Source organism: Pyrgilauda ruficollis, unplaced genomic scaffold (genome assembly GCF_017590135.1).
Source record: "Pyrgilauda ruficollis isolate IOZ18807 unplaced genomic scaffold, ASM1759013v1 scaffold5, whole genome shotgun sequence".
Classification (NCBI taxonomy): Eukaryota; Metazoa; Chordata; class Aves; order Passeriformes; family Passeridae; genus Pyrgilauda; species Pyrgilauda ruficollis.
In genome coordinates this window covers 2385844-2407165 of record NW_024526599.1, presented here as the reverse complement: position 1 = coordinate 2407165, position 21322 = coordinate 2385844, and the positions used below count along the sequence as shown (strand labels likewise).

The 21322-nt window shown below is 39.7% G+C and overlaps 1 protein-coding gene across 6 annotated transcripts; it reads left to right on the top strand.

Annotated features, from left to right (window-relative positions):
- The first annotated feature begins 241 nt into the window (after positions 1-241).
- On the top strand, positions 242-21257 carry INTS10 (integrator complex subunit 10). 6 transcript variants are annotated; one of them, XM_041479930.1, is made up of 18 exons: positions 242-404; positions 1309-1376; positions 2073-2176; positions 3172-3311; positions 3803-3884; positions 4178-4318; positions 4741-4912; positions 5367-5536; positions 9061-9194; positions 9936-10089; positions 10725-10807; positions 11527-11679; positions 12779-12887; positions 13215-13294; positions 13751-13913; positions 14958-15051; positions 18943-19020; positions 20912-21257. In XM_041479930.1, exons 1-18 carry the CDS (start codon positions 276-278, stop codon positions 21066-21068), a joined length of 2211 nt encoding a protein of 736 aa, XP_041335864.1. In that variant the 5' UTR covers positions 242-275; the 3' UTR covers positions 21069-21257. The 6 variants fall into 6 exon arrangements, 5 of the variants coding, with proteins under 5 accessions (XP_041335864.1, XP_041335863.1, XP_041335861.1 ...); XM_041479929.1 differs by having other exon boundaries at positions 9933-10089; XM_041479927.1 differs by lacking the exon at positions 18943-19020.
- Positions 21258-21322: the final 65 nt, after the last annotated feature.

Genomic DNA, 21322 nt, shown 5'->3' with positions numbered 1-21322 from the left:
ACTTTAGACAAGCACTAGCCCAGTCAGCAGTGCCTTGGGCTTTCAGAGCGGGCTTGGACCAGCAGGAACAGCAGCTTTAGGACGGCAGCGCTCCGCCGCTGCTGCCACCGGAGTTTCAGCCCGGCCCGGCCCCGCAGACCGGCGATTCCCGCCCGCTCCACTCCGCGGCCGCGCCAGGGCGGGGCGGAAGTGCGGGCGAGCCCGGCTCGGGGAGCGCCGCCGCGCATGCGCGCCGCCCGGCAGCCGGGGCGGAGCCAGGCCGCGCCGGGTGCAAGATGTCGGCGCAGGGGGACTGCGAGTTCCTGGTGAAGCGGGCCCGGGAGCTGGTGCCGGGGGACCTGTGGGCGGCCAAGGCCTGGCTCATCACGGCGCGGAGCCTCTACCCCGCCGACTTCAACATACAAGTGAGCGCCGCCGCTGTCGCACACGCTCGGTACCGGGGCCCCGTGCCCCTCCCGTGCGCGGCGTCGCTGGTGCCCTGCCTGATTGACAGGCAGCTCGGCCAATGGGAGCGGGGGGGCGGGGCCGCTGGGTGCCGCGGTGGCTTCGCGGTTAAAAACCAGAAGAAAAACCTTTTAGAACTGCTGTTAGTTAAAGTAGCTCTGCTCAGTGTGGCTTTTGTGGCACCTCGGGTGCTTTGCATTGCGTTTGACTAGGGTCAAACCCTGGCCAAAGAACTCATTGAATTCTAGGTTTTCAGTCGGTGTGAAAATTAAGCCGGCGTGTTCGCAGAGCCATGGAGTGTTTAGGGTTGGTTTAAAGATCGTCCGGTCCAACCCCACTTCCATGGGCAGGGCCACCTCCCACTGCACTGGGGTGCTCCGAGCTCCATCCAACCTGGGCTTGAACACTTCCAGAGATGGGGCACGCACGGCTTCTCCGGGCAGCCTGTTCCTGTGTCTCACCACTCTCACACTAGAGAATTTCGTCATTTTATAACACTAGATAATTTCGTCATTTTATATAATCTACAGTTCCCCTCTTTCAGTTTGTACCCATTGCAACTTGTCCTAGCACTTCCTGATGAAGAGTCCTTCTCTGACTTCTCTGTTGGCCTCTTTAGATACTAGAAGGTTGTTAGTGTTAATAATATTAAGTGTATTGTCAAGCAGAATTTTGTGATTAAATTAATGTGTGATTAAATAGTCTAAATGCACCTTCTAATTTCTCCAGCAAATGTTGCAGTCCTTTAACTTTCGGTTATGCAGAGTGCTGTGGCAAATCGAGGGTGGTTTTGTAGAGTGGAGGGACTATTGTGATTGATAAATGTATTTGGGAAAGCTGATGTTCTGTTCTTGTGTGCTGCAGTATGAGATGTACACTATTGAGAGGAATGCTGAAAGGACAGCGTCTGCAGGCAGGCTGCTCTACGACATGTAAGTAGTCAGAGATGGAACTCTGCCTTTATCCCAGGTGCTCCATACCTGGAATCAGTTTGGGAAAGAAAGAGATGATTGAGTGCAGCTTATGACTAAACACCACCTTGTCAACCAGACCATGGCAGTAAGTGCCACATCCAGTGTGTCCTTAAACACCTCAGGGAGGATGACTCCACCACCTCCCTGGGCAGCCTAGTCCAATTCTGATTGCCCTTTCTGTGAAGAAATTCCTCCTAATGTCCAACCTAAACCTCCCCTGGTGCATCATAAGACCATGTCCTCTTGTCCTGACACGGGTTGCCTGGGAGAAGAGACTGACCCCCACCTGGCTACAGCCTTCTTTCAGGGACTTGTAGAGAGTGATAATGTCACTCTTGAGACTCCTTTTCTCCAGGCTAAACAGCCCCAGCTCCCTCAGCTGCTCCTCACAGGACTTGTGCTCCAGACCCTTCAGCAGCTGCACTGCCCTTCTGTGGGCAGATAAATGTCAGGACTTCCAAAAATATAAACTTAAGAGTTTTTGAAAATCTGTGTGGATAAATTAAGCACCAAAGGTCTAATTAATTAAGAATAAACTGTGAAAAGGAAGGTTTTATTTTCTGTTTTGCCCAAACACATACTTTTATGGGAAGGTTTTGTCTTGGAGACAGATTTTAAGACACTGTACATTCCTTGCCTTAAACTTTGTTACAGGTTTGTGAATTTTCCAGATCAACCTGCTGTGTGGAGGGAGATCAGTGTTATTACATCAGCATTAAGGAATGACTCCCAGGACAAGCAGACACAATTTTTAAGAGGTGAGGATTCTGTCCTGAAGTAATCTAAAGATAAGCCCTCTAATTATTTGTCTAGTTTAACAAGTAAATGTCAGTTTTTCTAACTCTGCCTGTGGTGCAGGGTTTGTTTTTTTCCCTCAATTCAGTTGTACAGACTGAATTCATTTGGTGTGTTAGGCTTAGGAAAACAAAGGGACATGACAAGCTGATTCCCATTGCTTTGTCTCTGATATGGGTAGGCTTACTCTGCCAGAACAAGAAACACATAAAAGAGCAATTGAATAGGAAATAAGTGGAATGAGACTTAAAAATCATTGTCCCACAGACTGCAGAGAACAGTGTATGATTGTAAAAATGGGGTGAGTTCTTGATGATGTGAGGGATGTAAAAATGAATGGTCTCCAGCAGGGCTTGGCATTCACTGCTGGCAACCACAGGCAGTTTTGAAAGCAGAATTTACACCTGAGAAACTATAATTTGCTGTTTGAATATGTGCTTCAGAAGCTCTAAGAATATTCCAGTTATGAAAACATTTGATTTTTCATGGGGTGTATATATTTTTTAGAGTGAATACATAAAACATACAAGGAGAACATGTGAGTTTCTTTTTAGTGTCTCACTGTATTTTTAAATTGAAAAAGCCCTACATTTTAGTAATGAAAGTATTAATTGTAGAAGTAGAATATAAGTAAAAAAATAAATAAACCATTTTGAGAAAGCATCTTGAAATGTCAAATACTGAAGTATTGGGATTTTAAATATTCCACTTACTAGCAGTCTTACTTGTCAATTCAAGTTCTTTGCACCCAAATAAACACTCTTACAGATAAATATTTATTTGGTCTTCTCTGAAAGAAACAGACATTTTTTTTCAGGTATGTGTGTTAAAAGCAGAAAAAGCATACGGAAATCCCTTTTTGTTCAGCAAAGCAAGGTGATGTCAGTGGTCTTTTATGCTTTGTCAGTCATATTTACAATTCAGGCACAACAAGTCAAATGTTTTCTTTTTTTTTAAGGATTATTTGAGACCCTTCCTGGTCGGGTCCAGTGTGAAATGCTCCTGAAGGCAACAGAACAGTGTTTTAACACATTAGAAAGGGCAGAAATGCTCCTTCTACTTCTGCGGCGTTTCCCAGAGACCGTGGTGCAACACGGGGTAAGGGGAGAGAAGAGGAACTTACAATAATTATTAAGGATATTGGCACTTGGTTTTTTGAGGTTCTGCTGAAATGTGTTTTCCTTTGCCTTAATGAGAGGGTGGGTCTTTTTATTCATGTTTAATTGTGGCTAATAGTTCAGACTGCTGAATCTTGAGCTTACCACTGGGAAGGGATTGGGCAGGATACAAATGGAAGCAAATAAAACAATAGTTTGTTTTGTAAATGAAAGAATATCAGTTTTTTATCGCTTTCACCTGTCTGTATATGTCTTTATTGAAACAGTTTCATGCACAGTTTTTCTCTTGGTCTTCTGACGTTGCTTTTCACCTGCTATTAAGTGTGGATAGTTTAACTCTATATTTGGAGACTTGCACATGCTGTTGCCATAGAATTGTTACCGAATTACTGTTCAACCCCACTGGATTGCAGTTCAAAAAGTTTCTGAAATCACTGGTCCAGTGTTTGATTGTCACCTCTGCTCACACAGGTAGGCCTTGGAGAAACATTATTAGATGCTGAAAGTATTGAAGACCAAGAATCTCCAGTGAATTGTTTTAGAAAATTATTTGGTAAGAAAATACTAATGTTCTTGTTTTACAGTGCAACTTTTTAGTATGGCAGTGGTCTGAGGTCAGTAAACTTCTTTCATGATACTGTGATTAGAAAACTGCTTTAGTCAGAAGAGACTCAGGCCATGTTAATCCAGGCTGGCCATGTGGTACAAATTGATCCTGGAGCCACTCATGTGATGTTCTTTCTGGTGTATGGTCATCCCACTGCTGATTGATAAACCTTACCCAGGAGAAATAGAACAAAAAACCCCACAAACTGAAAGGATTTTTTTGTCTGTTTTCTGTTTTAGTTTGTGATGTTCTTCCTCTGATAATTAACAACCCTGATGTACGACTTCCTGCCAGCTTGTTATATAAATATCTGAATAAAGCAGCAGAGTTTTATATTAATTATATAACTAGATCGACACAGACGGAAAGTCAATATCAAGGTAAGAATATTTTTACAACATCAGGCTTTCTTAGAATGTGTCTTAGTATCACTGATGTCCATAAATAAAAAATGCATTGTTTTTATGTTAATGTATCTCACAGACAAGGATACCACTAATAGTAATATTTAGTGTTTCTTAGTTCTTTGATTCCAAAATACCAAGATGGTGCTTCAACTACTTAGTCATGATGCTCATGATGCTTCAGCATGTGTGAGGTGGGACAAAATGTCCAAGATGTCCTTATCTGACCTACCGGCTCTCTTGTACAGAGGCAGAAATGCCTGCTGCTCCCTGTTAGCCTTCTGTGTAAAGAATGGTTACCCTGAAAGCTCCAACGTGATTTTTACATGTCTTCTTCTTGAAAATGAATCAGTTTGTTTGATTTCTTTATGAAGAGAAAAATGTGCTGGTTTTCCTAGGTTCACAAGATTCCTCTGATATTATGTCTCCAAGCAAGCGCAGCTCTCAGAAATACGTAATAGATGGTCTCACAGAGAAATCATCCCAGATTACAGATCCTTGGGAGAGGCTGTTTAAAATATTGTCCGTGGTGGGAATGAGGTGCGAGTGGCAAATGGATAAGGGAAGAAGGTAAGAAACCCAGCAAAGTTGAGCTATTTCCCCTCATGGAGGATTTGGCTTTTTGATTCTTCATAAGAACAATTCTCATCGTAGAACAACTTTAGCACGAGAACATTTTTGGTAAGTTCACAGCAGGTTTTCTTTCAAGGCTGTACAATGTAAAGCAAAAATGGGACTCTAGAGAGCACTTTCAAATTAGTCTCTAAAATCAACTTTTGATGATGAAAGTCATGCATAAGCACTATAGTGCTGTGGGGTGGTGTCCCCTGTGTGCCACAGTAAAGAGAAGCATGGTAAATGTTTTGTGAAATTTCACTAGCATGTATTCCCAGCCTCCACTGACTTGATGCAGGGGGATATCCTCAGCAGAAACATTGATATTGTCATATTCACTTTGCATTCTTTTCTTTAGTTGCAGAGTCTGTGTAACATCCTGAATTCTTGTTATCCCTCTTCCCCTCAGGAGTTACGGTGACATTCTGCATCGAATGAAAGATCTCTGCAGATACATCAGTAACTTTGATAGTGAAGCCCACATTAAATACAAGAATCAAGTAGTGTATTCTACGATGTTGGTCTTCTTTAAAAATGCTTTTCAGTATGTCAGCAACATCCAGCCATCACTCTTTCAAGGTTAGTTTCTAATGTTTCAGCTTCTGTAATGAGCCCTTCGTGGGTTCATTCCTAATATCTTAAAGATATTTCCTCATTAGTATTTTGAAACTGTCGTCTCACAAAGCAACATTTACATGTTGTTATGACTTATTATAATTCTCCCAAGTCATTAATCTTACCCACAGTAGTTTATAACAAATGTGTAGTGGATCAGACCAAAGATCAGTCTAGCTTAGCATTGTGGTTTCAACCTTGGCCAGCAGCAGTTGATTGTCTAGCAAGGAGAAAAGTAACAGACCAGATGTTATGGGAAACATCCCTAGGGTTGATTCCTACTCTTCCATGAGCATTGGGTTTGTTTCATTTTCTCCTCTGATTTTGTTTCTTTGAAGCTGACATTTTCCTGCTTTCCTTTAGTCAAAATAAGCAAAGATATTTTTGCACTGGGAGCACACAAATTTGTAATTAAGCAAATAAAATGAACAGAAAAAGATTTCCTGACATTCACAAGCTTCCAACTAGTCTTTCTTTATATAGTTTAAGCATAATCTTTGAGGTGTGTTTTGCACATTACTCCTAATTAGTAATTAATTGATAAATTGAATGTTTAACATATGTGTGTTACCTGTGCATTTTCCTACCCACTCGCATCTGCATTTCGGACATACCAGATTGCTTGGAGCACCTTGGATTGCTTTTTTTGGGGTTGATTGGACTTTTCAGGAGTGGGTCAGAAGCTGAGGAAAGTTTTTTTTAAGCTCCATTTTGTTTTAGAACTTACTGAAGTAAACAGCATCACAGAGAGGAAGTTTGAACTCTTAATTTTGTGATAGAAAATTCCTTGCAGCAATAACAGTTGTCACCATATGTAATTAGTACTTACTAATACTACAATTATTGATTCATGTTAAAATTACAGTTTTAATTCTGTGTGTTGTGATCATAAGTTTCATCACATTTTTCTGCATGGAGCAAATGATCATTTGAGTAAGGAAGTAGTCAATACAAACGATGGGTTTTAAACAGCTGTACAGTGGGTTGGGTGAGCAGTCAAACAATGTCAGTAGATAGCTAAGCTCAGAGGACAAATGACATGGCAGCTGGTATGCAAAGAACATAGAGTCACTTTAACAAATACAGGATCTAATTAACTAATGAATCAAGTTTTTTGTTCTGTCCAGAAGAAAGAAGGGTTATGGTGGGCAGGAGGATACTTCAGGTGTGCATGTAGTTTTAGTTGCTTGAAAGTTAAAGAAAGGAAGTAAAGAACTAGTGAAAATGTTCCTTTCAAAGTTGTACAATTGAGTATTTCAAAGCTCATATTTTCTGACTGAACCACCAGAAAAAGAGTGCATACTGAGGTCACAGAGTGCAGTTCCTTTGGTGCAACTTTTCTGGTACCCTCTCTCATTTTCTGATATCAGGAGCGTATTTCCAAGACATCTTTTACTAATTTCTGCTTTAGCACTGAAGTCCAGTGGTATTCAGTGCCTTTCATATCTTTTCTGTTACTAGAATTTTTCCTCCTTCTCTCTGGAGGGCTTAATGTAGAAATGTAGAATCCTACATATTTTGGAGGCATGATTGTAGAGAAAAACACCTGTCTCCTCATCTGTGAGGATTAGATCTGTGACTCTCTTCTCATGTGTGTGGATTTGCAAGAGGCCTGTCCAGGGAAAACTTTTCAATGCATTTCTCTTACATAATTTGTATCTGCTTTGCTGGAGATTTGAAAAATGAATGAGGCAATTCACACCTCTCATAACTTTGAGGCTGCCTCCAGGCTTGGCAGGAGTTGCTATTTGGGCTGATGCTTTTTGGGGTTTGTTTATAACACTCTCTGCTAGAAAACAATTAAAAACTCTGTAAGCTTTGATTCTAGAGCTCAGACAGAAAAACACAATGCTTCTCTTTGTATGCCTGTGTAACTTTCAGTACTGTAAGAGAAGGTCTGCAGCCCCAGTCAAGTGTGACAGTGGATTTTTGTTTATTTTAGGACTGGAGGTTTTGGAATAAAGACTGCAGTGCACTTCTGGTGCTGGGAGGAGAACACTTGTTTGGAAAGCAAAGCACTTAGCTGGCAAGAATTTAAGTCAGTATGAGTGAAAGAAAAACCCAATATTTTTCTTCTCAGGTGTTAAAACTCACAGCTCTTGAGGTTCTAATGGTGAAACTCTTCCAGCATCTCAGCTGTGGTACTTTACATTCCTGAGAGACAGATATGAATCTTCTGTGTTATGTCTTGGCTCTATTTTCAGTTTTCACGTGTGAGATTCTGACATAGTGGAATACATGATGGTACAGGAGAGGTGATTGCAATGTGCTGTATGGTGGTATTTATTGACCTGGTTATTATGGTTATATTTATTGACCTGTATTTCTTAGGTAGAGTAGATTGGCTGTTTCCTCTAACAGGAGCTTCTGTTGTAGAGAACTCCTTACACATCACTTTTGAGTAGATGGGAAAAGTTTAATAGAAGTTTTTTTTATGCCTGGAGATGAAATGAATCATCTACTAAACTCTCAAATTAGTTCTTTGCAGTTACGAATGAGACCTTAGCCTCTTATCTTTCTGCAAATAGAAGAAATGCACAAACTGAAAATACTTGTTTGCGCTACTGTCTTACCTGACAGAGATTTCAGAAAGGGAAAACAGATTAAAGGGTTCCTCTTCCCTTTACATTTCTCTTAGACTGAGCTTTGCACATCTATATGCAGCTGGATTGTGCAGGAGAAAATAGTTTTGGAAGGAAAGTCTCACTAGTGATCACACATCAATGTTGTTTGAGAGTAAGAAGTATTGTTCCTATTTTATGTCTAATGAAACTTAAGCACTGGGGTGTGAAATAATAGGTACCAGATCCTGCTGGATGTTCTGTGACAACAGTGAAAGTAGAAATTGTTTTCTGTGTTTCCAAATGAGGCTTTTCTATTTTTTGGGAGTGAAGATGAGCTCTGGCAGTCAACTGAAGGTTTAATTCTGTTTACTAAAATTGTTGGGGGCAGAGCTGATGCTGAATGATCCTTCTGGGGAAATCCTGGTTATAAAATACACAAACTTCTTTGTGGGGTTGATGCCTGTCAGCATATTGCTTTGGTTTCTCATGAGAAATATTTTGAGAATATTGTTGTGCTTTGCCATATTTGTGGCTGCTAACTTCAGAGCCATTTGTGCTTGAGTTCATCTGTCGAATAATTGTAGTTATTTAAAGCAAATAATGCTTGATCAGAGAACACCTTCTGTCTGAGTGTATCTTGTGACTGCTCCAGAAGAAAGGGATTTGGAAATACTCTGAAGCTACCAGTCAGACTCTGGTGATGTCTGGTAAATGCACTCTGACCTTCACTGTATGGCTTCACTGTATGTGAGAAAACCACAGCTTTACCAGCACAGTTTAAGCAATTTAAGTGACTTAATTTAAGATTGTTTTCTGTAGCATTATAGTCATTGCTTGTGAAGGAAAAAAAACCAGCTTGCTGTAGCCGTAAAACCTTTCAGATCAGTTTAGGGTAATTGTGAATTAATTTATCTTTAAATCCAGGTCCAAATGCTCCAAACCAAACTCCGCTGGTTCTTCTTGAGGATGTACCCAACATCTATGGTGATACAGATATTGATCGTAACAAACACATACACAAAAAAAGGAAACTTGCTGAAGGAAGAGAAAAAACAATGGTAACTTTTGTAGACTTTTTAATTCATAACAATGGCATTGCTACTGGAATTTAGACAACAGTGGTTTTGACATAGATGTAAAATACATATTTTTAGAGCTACTCTGAATTAGCTGTTTATGACCACAATTTTCAAACTTATTTTTTTCTAAAGCCAGCAAGAATGAAACTATTTTTGTAGCAATTGCTGCAGACACATGTACTGCTGTGAATGCTTTAACTTGAAGGAGTTCAGCAAAGGCACTTAAAAAAGTAGATATAGCAGTCATATTAAAGGTAAACTTATGAAACAATTGGCTTTTCATGATTGGAACTGTCGATGTATCTATTGCTTTAATGGTAGAAAATCACTATTTTATAGAATTTCTCTACTATAAAGAGAATACAAGGATTTCCTTTGCATTATGCCACTGTAGGCTTAAATTGAGTTGTGAAGTGTGTATGTACGTATTTCAACAGATAATCTGGCTGAAGCTCAGTGGTGGTGCACCACGTTTAACAGAATAAATTTGTCTGGGATACTGCTCCTCACACTGTGCCACTGAGTTCTTGGTAGCAAACCAAATGGATCTAACCTTAGAACAAGCTAAGTGAAAAATCACTTAAAGCCACATAAACTCGGACCGTGGCACCTCTGTAATTGTTTTCTTGTGTTCAGTGGAACTTCTCTGACTGTAGAGTCCTCTGAAGAAAGTATAAGTTAAGAAGTTAATCTTTGTGTTTTATACTGACTTCTAAGCAGAGCTCAGATGATGAGGATCCTTCTGGGAAGGCAAGAAGTCGCCATATTACAGTAAATAAGGCTGATCTTGCAAACTCTATTGAAGTATTAGAGAGTTTCAAACTGGCAAGAGAGAGCTGGGAGCTGCTTTATTCTCTGGAATCACTTGACAAAGGTAAAGTAACTGCATTTAAAATTGCATTTGGACTTCATTGCTCTGCGTAGAAATCACTTTTTTGTTGTTAAAATGGAATTCCTACCATTATGAATCCTTAAAATTGAAATTGCTTTGGGTCCTGAGTACTTCTGAGTTCCAGTAAGAAGCTTTATCAGTTGTTGAATTTCTGAATATTTTGTTGCTGTATTGCATTTCATTCTTGATGCATCTTTGCTTATTCACCCCTACTTCTCTTGGAGCAGTTGGTCAGTAGCAGTGCTGATAGTGCTCAGTGAGGATGTGCTGCTTTAGTTCATGATTAAGAACATGTGTTTTTACTGTGTCTCCCTTTCTGATAACAACTGGTGTGATAATCTTGAAAAAATTGTCTCTCCTAAAGAGCAGGCGAACAGTACCACCTAGCTGCTTTTAGGTTTATTGGACACTGTGAAGACAAGTGTAATCAAAAAATGGGTGTATAGGAAGAGAGTATCCTATATGTGAAGGATTTCATCCTCTTACTGTTGTGGTGCCTATTTTTCCATTTTTAAATTCAGCTTTTATATATATATATATAAATTACTGATGTTTAACCCAAAGCTGTGAAATGTTTCATGTTCTCTTGCTTTTTTCTCTCTAATCACTTAACACAGAGTTCACCAGAATTTGTTTGTCATGGAAGACAGAAACCTGGCTTTGGTTAAGAATCTTTCTTACAGACATGATCATCTACCAGGTAAAAAAAAATATTGTATAGACTAGGCAAAATACCATCATTGTGTTGCTCTTCCTTCTAGTAAATAGCAATTTACTTTTTTCTTGTAAATTGTAATTCTGATTAGCCAGTTTGACTGCTTATAATGTCTACTGGTTTTATGCCTTAAAGTATGACTCTTCTGGGCATAGAGCTACACTGTTTGCACCACAAGCTTGGTACCCTGCTTTGGATGTTCCTGTCCCAATAGCTGTTGTTTGAGTCCAGCTAATTTTGGCATGTGGAAAAACATCTATGTTCTCCACAAAAATTAGGCTGACTGTGCTCATTCCAATACCAGCTACAAAGAAAGCTTGTTCTTTATTTTTCCTTTGTGAGTCTTTTACTTTTGCCTCTACTTGTGCCTAAACAAGAGCTATTTCAAACTTTATTAGTCTAAATAAAGTAATGATTAATTCAAGAATATAATTATTTGATTCAGTTACAAATATGATTTTGTAAACTGGCTTTTTAAAGCTGAATTTTCTTTGTCTTCTGACTGCCTTGTAAATGGTTGACCCACACACAGTCTTGTACACGACTCATCACTGGAGATTAATAGTTTAGATTGAAATTTTGAAGGCTTGTTACTTGGACACACTCCATTTTGAAAGCTTCCTTAGAATTTTTTCTCTATCTCTCTACTTATTGTATAGAAAACACCCTAACAGTTTTTTTTTTTTTAATATTCTTTTTCAAAGGGGCAGTACAAAAAAGCAATTAGCAGCCTACACCACTTGGCAGCTCTTCAGGGCTCTCATTCTCCCCAGCAAATTACAGGACAAGGATCTTTAGAAAATCAGAGAGCACTAATCCAGTTAGCATCGTGCCACTTTGCCCTTGGAGAGTATCGGGTATGTACTGCATTCCACACCCTGGGCCTTCATCAGCTGGCCCTGTGCTTCCCATTTCTCTTTTCCCTTAGAATTTTCCTGTGAGCCTGCTTTCAGCAGGATATCAAACATAAGCCAGGGTCTACTGAAAAATCCATGCTTTACTGGGAGAACTGTACTTCCTGCCACATTAACTGATTGTCCATTAGCAACTCTATGTGTATAGTCTTTTTGATAGTAAAGATTTGGGAGGTTAGTTATGATTTTTCATGGCTACATATGTTTGAGTTGTCTGTAAATGTATCCTTAATTTGAATTCCTTAACTTTCCTGAATTAGTTCCTTAAATTGAGGAGGAATTCTTTTAGGTACAGGCTTCATGTGGTAGGCCAAAGAAAAAGTAAAGGAACTTCTGTGATCATCTTAAAAGAGAGTTAGTTATTAACTGACAGTATAAGAGACACCAGAACAATATTGTCTGGCCTGACCTCTGAACTTGCTCTAGTTTTGCAATAGATGTTTTGTGTTTTTAATATTGCAGGAGTGCGTGGTGGTCTGAGGTCACTCAGAGTCAGCACTGACAATAAAGGCTCTGTCTCTAAGGATCTGACGTCATCCTAGTACTGCTGGACAAGTGCTTTTGTCCCTTCCACTTAATACTTTTTCACTGGAAACGTGATCATATATTCCCACAGACTCCTTGCTAGGAAATAGCATTAAAAATTCATTGAATTTCCATCATGCTGTCAGATTGCCATTTTCCTTTCTATTTTTACCATGTACAAAATAAATTTTACAAAACTATTTTAATAATTAATTTAAAAACTTAATCCTTCAAAACAATATAATTGCAGTTATATTGATCTTACCCTCTTGAAATGAAGAATGCCAATACAATTTTTTCACAATTAAAATGGTATATCTCAGAGGTTGTTCAGTGACAACTAAGTCTTTTTGCTTAGCCAGACTGTACTGTGTATTAAGTCAACTCAAGTTCTAGCAAAGAATTTTGTGATTGTTTTGTCCTTCTGTGGTGTCTGAAATTTTTATTGTTATTAGCATATCTGAATATTTTAGAATTTTAATCTACATTTAGCATTATCACGTCCCTTCTTTTACAGCAAACATGCGAAAAAGTGCTTGATCTCATGTGCTGTATTTTACTTCCAATACAAGAAGGAGGTAAAGTACAAGAGGAGCAACCTAAAGTCAAGTCAAAATTCAGGAAAGGTATGGAGTTGCTATTACCCTAAACTCAGTGTCAGATGAATTTTTGTATTATGAAAAGGGAGGAAGTTTTTTATTTCCTCTTGGTTTTGTATTGAGGTTTTTTTGCTTGTACCTTTTAAAGTATATTGGTGGCAAAGTCCTACCACAGGAAAAGAGAAATGAAGAAGAAAAATTTAAATGTTTCACTTGACATTTTGAATCAGTCATAATTTACATTCAAAGCTTTCCTCCCTACCTGAGTTGTGGTAATTTTGGATTTGTTTTGCTCCATTTCAATTTGTTTTAACCTACCTATTGTGAGACCCCTAAAGAGCTGTTCTGTTGCAGGGTCTGATTTGAAGCTTTGGCCATGTACCAGTAGAGCTATCATGCCTTACTGCCTTCATCTGTTGTTAGCTTGTTTCAAGGTAAGATAGCTCCAAGGTAACTGGAGCTTTCCTGTCCTTAAGGCCTTGTTTATGTATCCTGAAACTGCATGGCCGTATCCCAGAGCTGTCCCTCAATCCTTCTTACCTAAGTGGGTTAGGGGAGGGTCTTCTTTTGGAGAGGGGAGTAGAGTTTTGATGGAGGAGGTTTTGTTTTCTCTTTTTTTCTCTATTTGTTTTAGTTTTGAGCAGAGAAGATAGAAGAGATCTCAAAATTTTTGTCTCTGTTCAGACTTCTCTTATAGGTCAGTGGGAGAGGATTTGCTATTTTAGCTGGAAATTTCCAACCTACTTTAGAAGTGTATTTCATTCTGCCTTTATATATACTTTTAAAGAACTTCTGTATTTGCACAGATGTAGGTGAGATAAATCCTATATGTATGTTTTTGAAAGCAACATGTATTTCCTGATTGTCTGAATGTAATTTTTTCCCTGAAGCTCAGAGCTTTCACAGACAGCAGAGATGATATGGCCCTGGGCCATGTAGTTGTTCTGCTTCAGCATGAGTGGCCGAGGGGTGAGAACTTGTTCCTGAAAGCCATCAACAAAATCTGTCAGCAAGGAAACTTCCAGTATGAGAATTTTTTCAACTATGTCACAAGTATCCTTTCTCTAACCAAGAATGCCTTTCACATCCTGTGCTGTAGTGTTGAAAAAGCTGTTAGTTTCCACAGCAGCTCTTTCTTTGAAACATATTCTGTATTTATTTTCATACCAAGAAAACCTCTTGTAGTAGGATCAGTACACAATGGACTGTAAATATGCCTCCTGTGCCCTGGCACTTGAGAGTACCCTTAAGTAGACTGCCATGGCATTTCCATTCAGAAAAACAGCAGGAGCTCAGGCTGCTCATGCAAGTGACAGCGATCTCTTCATTAGGAAATACAGGGCATTATGTACAAGGCTGTTAACAAAAAAGACAAAGTGGTACCTGTGCTGCAGAGCTGAATGATTCTGGCTCTTGTTTGTGAAATGCTTTCTGTGGGTATATATTTGGGTTGAGGAAGATAACAAGCTATGTCAAAGATCATGCAAAGCATGTCTGATTTATCTATTCAGACATCTGACATAAATTTTCATCATCATGCACACAAATGGACAGTTTCATGTTTAACCTAAATAGACATCCAGCCATGGGCCTCAGGAAGCAGGGGGTGTCTGACTCCTATCTGAGACAACTACATAAGACATGGTGTTGAAGGAAAGGAAAAGAAACCACACAAAACAAGCAGCTAAATAAGGGATCAAAATAGAAAACTAAAAAGGGTGATAATGTGCCACTGTGGTGGCACTTGCTTCAGATGCAGCCTCAGTTTGCACTGCTTTCATAACCTGGAATGCAGGAAAAGGAAGTGAAACCCAGGGAATTTTGAGATCAGCGTTCTTTACCTCTGACTACATATGAAGAAACAAAGAAAGAAAATAAACTAAGTGATATGTTCTTCACTTTGAAAAGCCATTTCTCATCAGTTTGTGGAGGATTAGGAATACATGCTGTGATCTTCTCTATCACTTTTAATAATGAGGTACTTCAATAGCTTTTCAGTTTGACTCTCCTTTCAGCATTGTGGCTTCAGATGTGAGGCATAAGAAAAAATGTTCTCAATCATTGTTTCCCTACTCAAATCTTTAACGTTTTCTTCAGATATTGATATGTTGGAGGAATTTGCTTATTTAAGAACACAGGAAGGAGGGAAAATTCATCTGGAACTGCTGCCAAATCAAGCAATGTTGATCAAGTAAGGATAAAAAAGCATTTACTGTTTTCTTTGGCAAAAAAAAAAAGGGAGTATGTTCTGGTTGTCTTTGCTTTCATGTTATCTTCTGGATAGTTTGTCATGTCTTTGAGCTTAAATTTAATGAGTTCAAACAAGGCCGTGAGTTTCTTTTTCTGACTCCTGCTGATCTATGTATTCTTTGGGGAGGGTTCTTCAGCTTTAATTCCTGCTTTTACAGGACTTTGTTTCTGAGACTGGCATTTGCTTTGGAGTGGTTGATATTAAAGTGATTACAGTTGTGCTCTTTCAAGTAGACACTTGCGCTTTGCAGGAATTCTTCAAATAATTAGGCATGAGTGCAAGGTGTTGTTACTAATTTTGCTGAAGAGTAATGCTGAGCAAAAAGCACTATTTTGCTTTATTTTTGTAAACAAAATTTATGAAAGACCACTGAATGATGATAAATTTTGGTAAAAATATAAATTAAATTACATTCCATCTACACTCCAGTAATCTTTCTGTTAGAATTAGCAGGTCACCTTATTCTGCTTAGCTTATTACAAGATGCTGAAGTAAATTAATAACTTGGATTAACTTCCTAGGTGTTTTTACTTGTTCAGTTTTGACTCAAAACTATCTGCTGCAGGGGTTTAGTGGCATAATGTTTTGGAGTATCCTGGTTGTTTATGAGAACTTGTAGTATTTTGCTTCCTAAAAGGGGTCTGCTTAAAGTTTGTTGAAATTCCACTTTGGGTCAGTGTATTCTGGCTATTCACTAACCAGAAACAGGCTGAAGTTTTCAAAATGGGAGACTAACAAGACAATGGGATCCATATTTTAACTAGTAAATAGATTTTCCAGATATCTAGGTAACCAACACAAAAACGAGATACTAGGTGTAATTAAAGGAAAAGTAGAAATTCAAATGCTTAATAATGTGATGGAGAATTTTCTCTTTTAAGCTCTAGCTTTTCAAACTCTTACCTCTGCCATATCTCACTGCTTGTGACCAGCTGTATGAAAACAAGCTTCAGGGCATGCTGCACCACAGAGGGTGTTAAGTAATAAACTTTGCCAGCAAGAGGGCTTAGCACTGAAGACTCCATCTGGTAACTTTTACCTGCTGTCTCCATTTCATTGCAGTAGTTCAGCACTGTTTCTCTTGGCTCTGTTTGATTGGTGTGGCCACAGTTACTTTCTGTTCTGACCCCCTCAGTCAGGAAGAAGGTAGGGAGAAGTGTTTCTAGCAGCACAGAATCTCTCTTTGACCTCCTTTTGATCAGTGATGTTTCCTCAATGACGGAAAGGCTTGTAGAAGAGGAGTCCGTTTCTTTGTGCTCACTGAGCCAAAACAGTCAAATATCCTGTCCAGCTGGAAAAGCTGTGTACAGTGTCTTTCCTGTGGCTGTGGAGGGCTGGAAGCACTTCACCAGAGAGCTGATGGAGGGATAGTTGAGGGCATAAGCCACTGGTCGGAGATGATGTCTACTCCCCTGGTACCGCAGGTGTTTTTTAGCTGGACTGGCTGTGAGGCCCAGGGCTGGTGTCACCCACCAGTGTTGACCTGGTTAGCTCACAGCCTCCCCCAGCTGGGGTTTTTGATAAAGTGTGCTAATGTAGCCCTGTTTCCTGGGACAGTGGTTGGTAAGCTCGGTATCTGCAGACTGCTTACATCTTTCAAAACTATCACCAGTTCTGGCTGAATGAGCTGCTGCACCATCCTCCCATGAATTAGCAGGGACAGCTCAGATGCTGTTCATTCATGCTCAGAAAGACTCTGAGTTCAACACAACAGGTCAAAGATAAAGCAGTTATTCCTTTGTCTGATCTTTTCTCAGCATAAATGTAGTAATCCTGCATCTTAATGGATGGGAAATGTATTGCAGATACTATATGTCTTTTATAAGGACTGCTTTTTTGTTTGATGACTTACAGGACATTTTCTCCCCAGGTGAATTCCTCATTCTTCTTCCAGTATTTGTTTTAAGTGCTTTATACTTCATAGGAAATTGTATTCATTTTTCTGAAGTCAGTAAAGCAAACTGCAGTGTGCTTTTAAAAAAGATTAAGTAAGATCTTGGTAGTCTGCAGACTTATAATTAGGTTCTGCAAAATATTTCCCTTTGCTTGCATCCACTGTGGGAATGAGAAGGTCCATGGTTTTGGTTTTAACTGGTGATACAGCCAGCTCATTCTGTTTGTGGTGTTAACAAGATTTGTTTTATGAGCTTTGAATCCAGCACCACTAAGTGCTTTTGAATTCCCTTCTAGAAAAGCCAAGTTTCACAGTTTATCCGATACTCATGTCAGTAGAGGCAGTGTTAGCTGGTGAGGCTAAAGAGGAAAAGAGCAATATGCAGCAAATTGCTGCTTAATATCTTGCTCATCTTTTTGATAAATCTTTCTATAGTTAATCTAATCATAGCCTACCAAATGGCATAAACTTGATCAGAAGCTGTGTCCTTCCTTTTACTCATATTCCCATCACATCTCTCCTGGGGGACAGAGAAGGTTGCTTTGAAGTGAAACAAAGTATCTTGAAAGTGTAATTTTTACTCTGTGCACATGGGTATGCTTAGTTCTGATTGCAGATCTTGCAAACAGTAGTGAAGACACAATTGTACAGAATTCCTTTTGCAAACATCTGCCCCTCTGGGATCAATAACATCTTGCTGGTCCTTTGTATTTTCTGTTTCCCATGTCCATTTTTGCAAGTACTGGACTTATTCATGCCAAGAACTCTTGAAAAATTATCTCATTAGATGGAATAATTTTTGTGGCTGTTTTATTTCAGGTTATTGTAGCTGTATTACAGTGTTAAATGTCCCATCTTTGACTTTTATAAGCTCTGTATCTATCAATAAACTGTAGATGTAGATCAATAAACCCAAATGCCCACCTGTGAGATCTGAAGGCAGGCACCTAACTCAGAATTACAGGAATCTAAGTGTGAGTTTTGCTTCTCTGCTCCCTTCATAGTGTCTCCAGGGGTGAATGATGCACTCACTACTGAGGTGCCTATCAAGATTCAGGTGACATAAGAGACTTAGGTTAAGAAGCTAAACCTCTCTCCTATATACCAGATTTCTCCTTTCTCTTCTCCTTAAGTGGGGTATTGCTCTAGACTGAACCTGTTAGGTTATTATCTTGTTCTAGATAGCACACAGAGAAAAAAAATTAATTTCCTAGAGAAGACAAACTTTCAAAGAAGTCTTTCAGCTGAGACAGCTTTTGGTGGTTAGTTCCTGTGGCCCTGGTCATAAATAGGAGGTTGCTCCAAGCGGGCATTTGTGCTCTGGCATTGTACCATGCTCTAAGAGCTGTTTTTATATGCAGTTAGAATTTGTAAAGGTGGGAAAGTCCGTCTGTGGGCTAACGAAAAGATACTTGGGCAACCTTTAACAAATACCGCCGTGTACTCAACCTGGCCGATACCCGCTGTGCATGCACTCGGCTTGGGCTCAGCAGCCAGTCCCTTGGCTCCAAGCTGTGGGCTCTCCCAGTTTGCTGACATGCTCTTGCCGGTACTGGAGGCAAGCTGTGGTATCTGCAGTACTCCTCTGATTAAATCTTTTCTGACTGACATGCTTCCTTGGAAGAGCTGTGACAGTTCATCGTAGTACAACTGTGTATTGGTTTTGCACCTGCTGCTGTCCTTTCTCCTGGTGTAACTGTCCAAAAATATGTGTGTATATTTAGACCACAGCTGTAGAACAGCCTTGCAGTGAAATCTGGGGATATTTGCATGTTTGATGCTGTTAAGAGTCCTGCACCCCTTTGGCTGCTCGGTGGTCATACTGCTGTGTGAGCTCACCCTAGTTTTCTGTTACTCCTTTTTTGGAGAGTTGTTTTGCACCAGAGGGGGAATTGGTGTGTGGGTGTTTGAATGCTGCTATTTGCTGTTTTTTAAAGGACCTCTAGCCCTCCCATGGGGTTACTGCAGCAGGAATTCATACCTGTGCTACAGCCCAGCATACAGACTGCTGACAGGTACCAAGTGGAAAAACCCTGCTCATAGTGTGCTGTGTTTTGTCAACATGTTTTACTGCCCATGGTTTTCAGCAATTTGTTACTCAATATTTATCTTTTTTTTTTTTTTATTTCTTCATTTGTGCCTACATTGCCTGGCAAACCATGTTGTTCTATAATAACATTTATTTTTCTTTTTCCCATAAGTTGCCGGTATCTGTGTCCTTTCAATTTAGTAATCACGATTGAATTTAAACAATAATGTAGAAATCCTCAAAAGTTTTACTGATGTTCCATCATACATTAGCAAGAGCATAACCCTTTATTTTCAAGATACTGGTTCCTGGATCCATTTGTAGCAACTTTTCTTCATTTAGGTTGTTCTGAATTCTGTTTTGTGTTTTCCAGCTGTAATACAACTCTCATCTTCCAAAGTGCTGCTGGCTCGCTCAGTAGCTGTAGGTTGCATATTCTCCTTCGGGCTATAACTGACCATAGCACTCAGCTGCCAGCAATGTTTAAGACAATAAAGACTGAAAACAGGACTTATCCCATAGCCTCTGAATATACTGGAGTGTTTTCAGTGTAGGTTTGCTTCACTTAGCATAGCTCACCAAGGAATTGCCCAGTAGGCTTTGCCTTTTCCATGTGTTGCAAATGTCTCTACTGTTTTGGCAGAGAAGTCTCTTCTCAAATGCCAGACTTCTTTATTTGCATGAAAGTTGTGTGGTATTGTTGGTGAGGGTAATTCTGAAATGTTTCCCTTCCTTGTTCCCAGCATCTCTGGATGGGCACAGATGCCCTCACCTTTTATTTTTTATTTTCTTTCTGTCTTTCAGTAGGCTTGCTGGGTTCAGACCAGCTCTTCCCTTCTTACCGATGACTCAGGACTCATCTCAGCATTAGCATTGTTTTTCTCTCTAAATTAATTTATGCTGACTCCTTCAGTAGTGTTAAGGTTCTCATTTCAGGGCATGTCTTTTTCTCCCCTTCCCAAGTAGGGCTTGCAGGTAGATGCTACAAAGTCTTGATCTTACTTACCCAGTTCTGGACCAGTGCAAGTAAAGTGCTTTGGTGCTGCAGAACATTGTTTTACTGACAAGATTTAGGTGTTGAGACCAGCATGAGGACAAAGAACTGTTCATAAAAGTGGCCTTTAACAGGACAGTATCCCTTAAGTTCCCCCAGCCAGCACTTCTTTACCTTGCTCAGTAGCTGGACCTTTGTTCTGTTTGAAAATAAGACCTGAACTTGTGTTCAGAACAAATGTAACCCCTTGCCTAGTGTCTAGTATCTTCATAAGAGCTGGCTTCTACTGATGCAGCCTGGCTTGACTTGGGTTTTGTGAAGTGCTCACTGTGCCCTTCACTAATCACAGCATTATCAGTGCCCACAGGGTTATAAAGCTCCTTCCTGCACTTTCATATTGGTAGAAGATGCCCTCTGCTCTTTATGGTGGCTCCAGAGAAAGCAAGTTCATCTTTTCACTCTTCTTTCAACCCCAACCATTTATAGAGGTGATTATGGGGAAGAAGTGGCCAGGGCAGCAAAGGTAGAGAGGAAAAAAAAATTCCTTTCCCCAAGCAAGGAGAACTCTCTACTTGCTGGGTTAAGAGAATAGATTTTCCTATTATCCAGAAGATTGACATTATTTCCCCCTTCAGCAGTCATAGTCAAAGCAGTGAGAACATAAGATTTTTTTGCAACTTCTTACTGTTGGAAGACTTGTAACCTACTAAACATTTTAAAAATTTTTTTTAAAAATAGCATAGCACAGGCTCTTTGACTCATTAAATAAACTCGGATATGGACCGTAAATAGTCCAGTGACACACGGTACCTTTTAAATGACTGTATTTCACTAGACAACCATGATTTGATTTTGTCTGTCTCTCTTTCCTTCACGGCTTAAGGCACCACACAGTTACCCGGGGTATAACCAAAGGAGTGAAGGAAGACTTCCGCCTGGCCATGGAGCGCCAGGTCTCGCGCTGCGGGGAAAATCTCATGGTGGTCTTGCATAGGTTCTGCATTAATGAGAAAATACTGCTGCTGCAAACTCTTGCTTGAACTGACTGGATCCTGGTGCAGTGTCTTGTATGGAGAGAGGGAAAGGCTCTTTGTATGAACAAAGCAGCATAGCAGTGGAAAAATCTCTTGTTCAGAGGGTCAAGAAGTTCCCTGTAAGTTACAGGTTCCGCACTGCTTGATTTCTTATGTGAGTAGATCAAACTTTATAAATAAAATATTGTTTAAGAAGTCTTTGTAATATCCTATTTGCTTTGGGGTTTGGGTTTTTTTTTTTTTTAGCATTACACTAAGGT

Bases quoted from the DNA above. Each gene is read 5' to 3' on its own strand.
- INTS10 (XM_041479929.1), top strand. From the start codon at position 276: ATGTCGGCGCAGGGGGACTGCGAGTTCCTGGTGAAGCGGGCCCGGGAG. The intron at 1,377-2,072 runs GTAAGTAGTCAG...ACTTTGTTACAG, and splicing joins GGCAGGCTGCTCTACGACAT to GTTTGTGAATTTTCCAGATC. The intron at 4,913-5,366 runs GTAAGAAACCCA...TCTTCCCCTCAG, and splicing joins CAAATGGATAAGGGAAGAAG to GAGTTACGGTGACATTCTGC.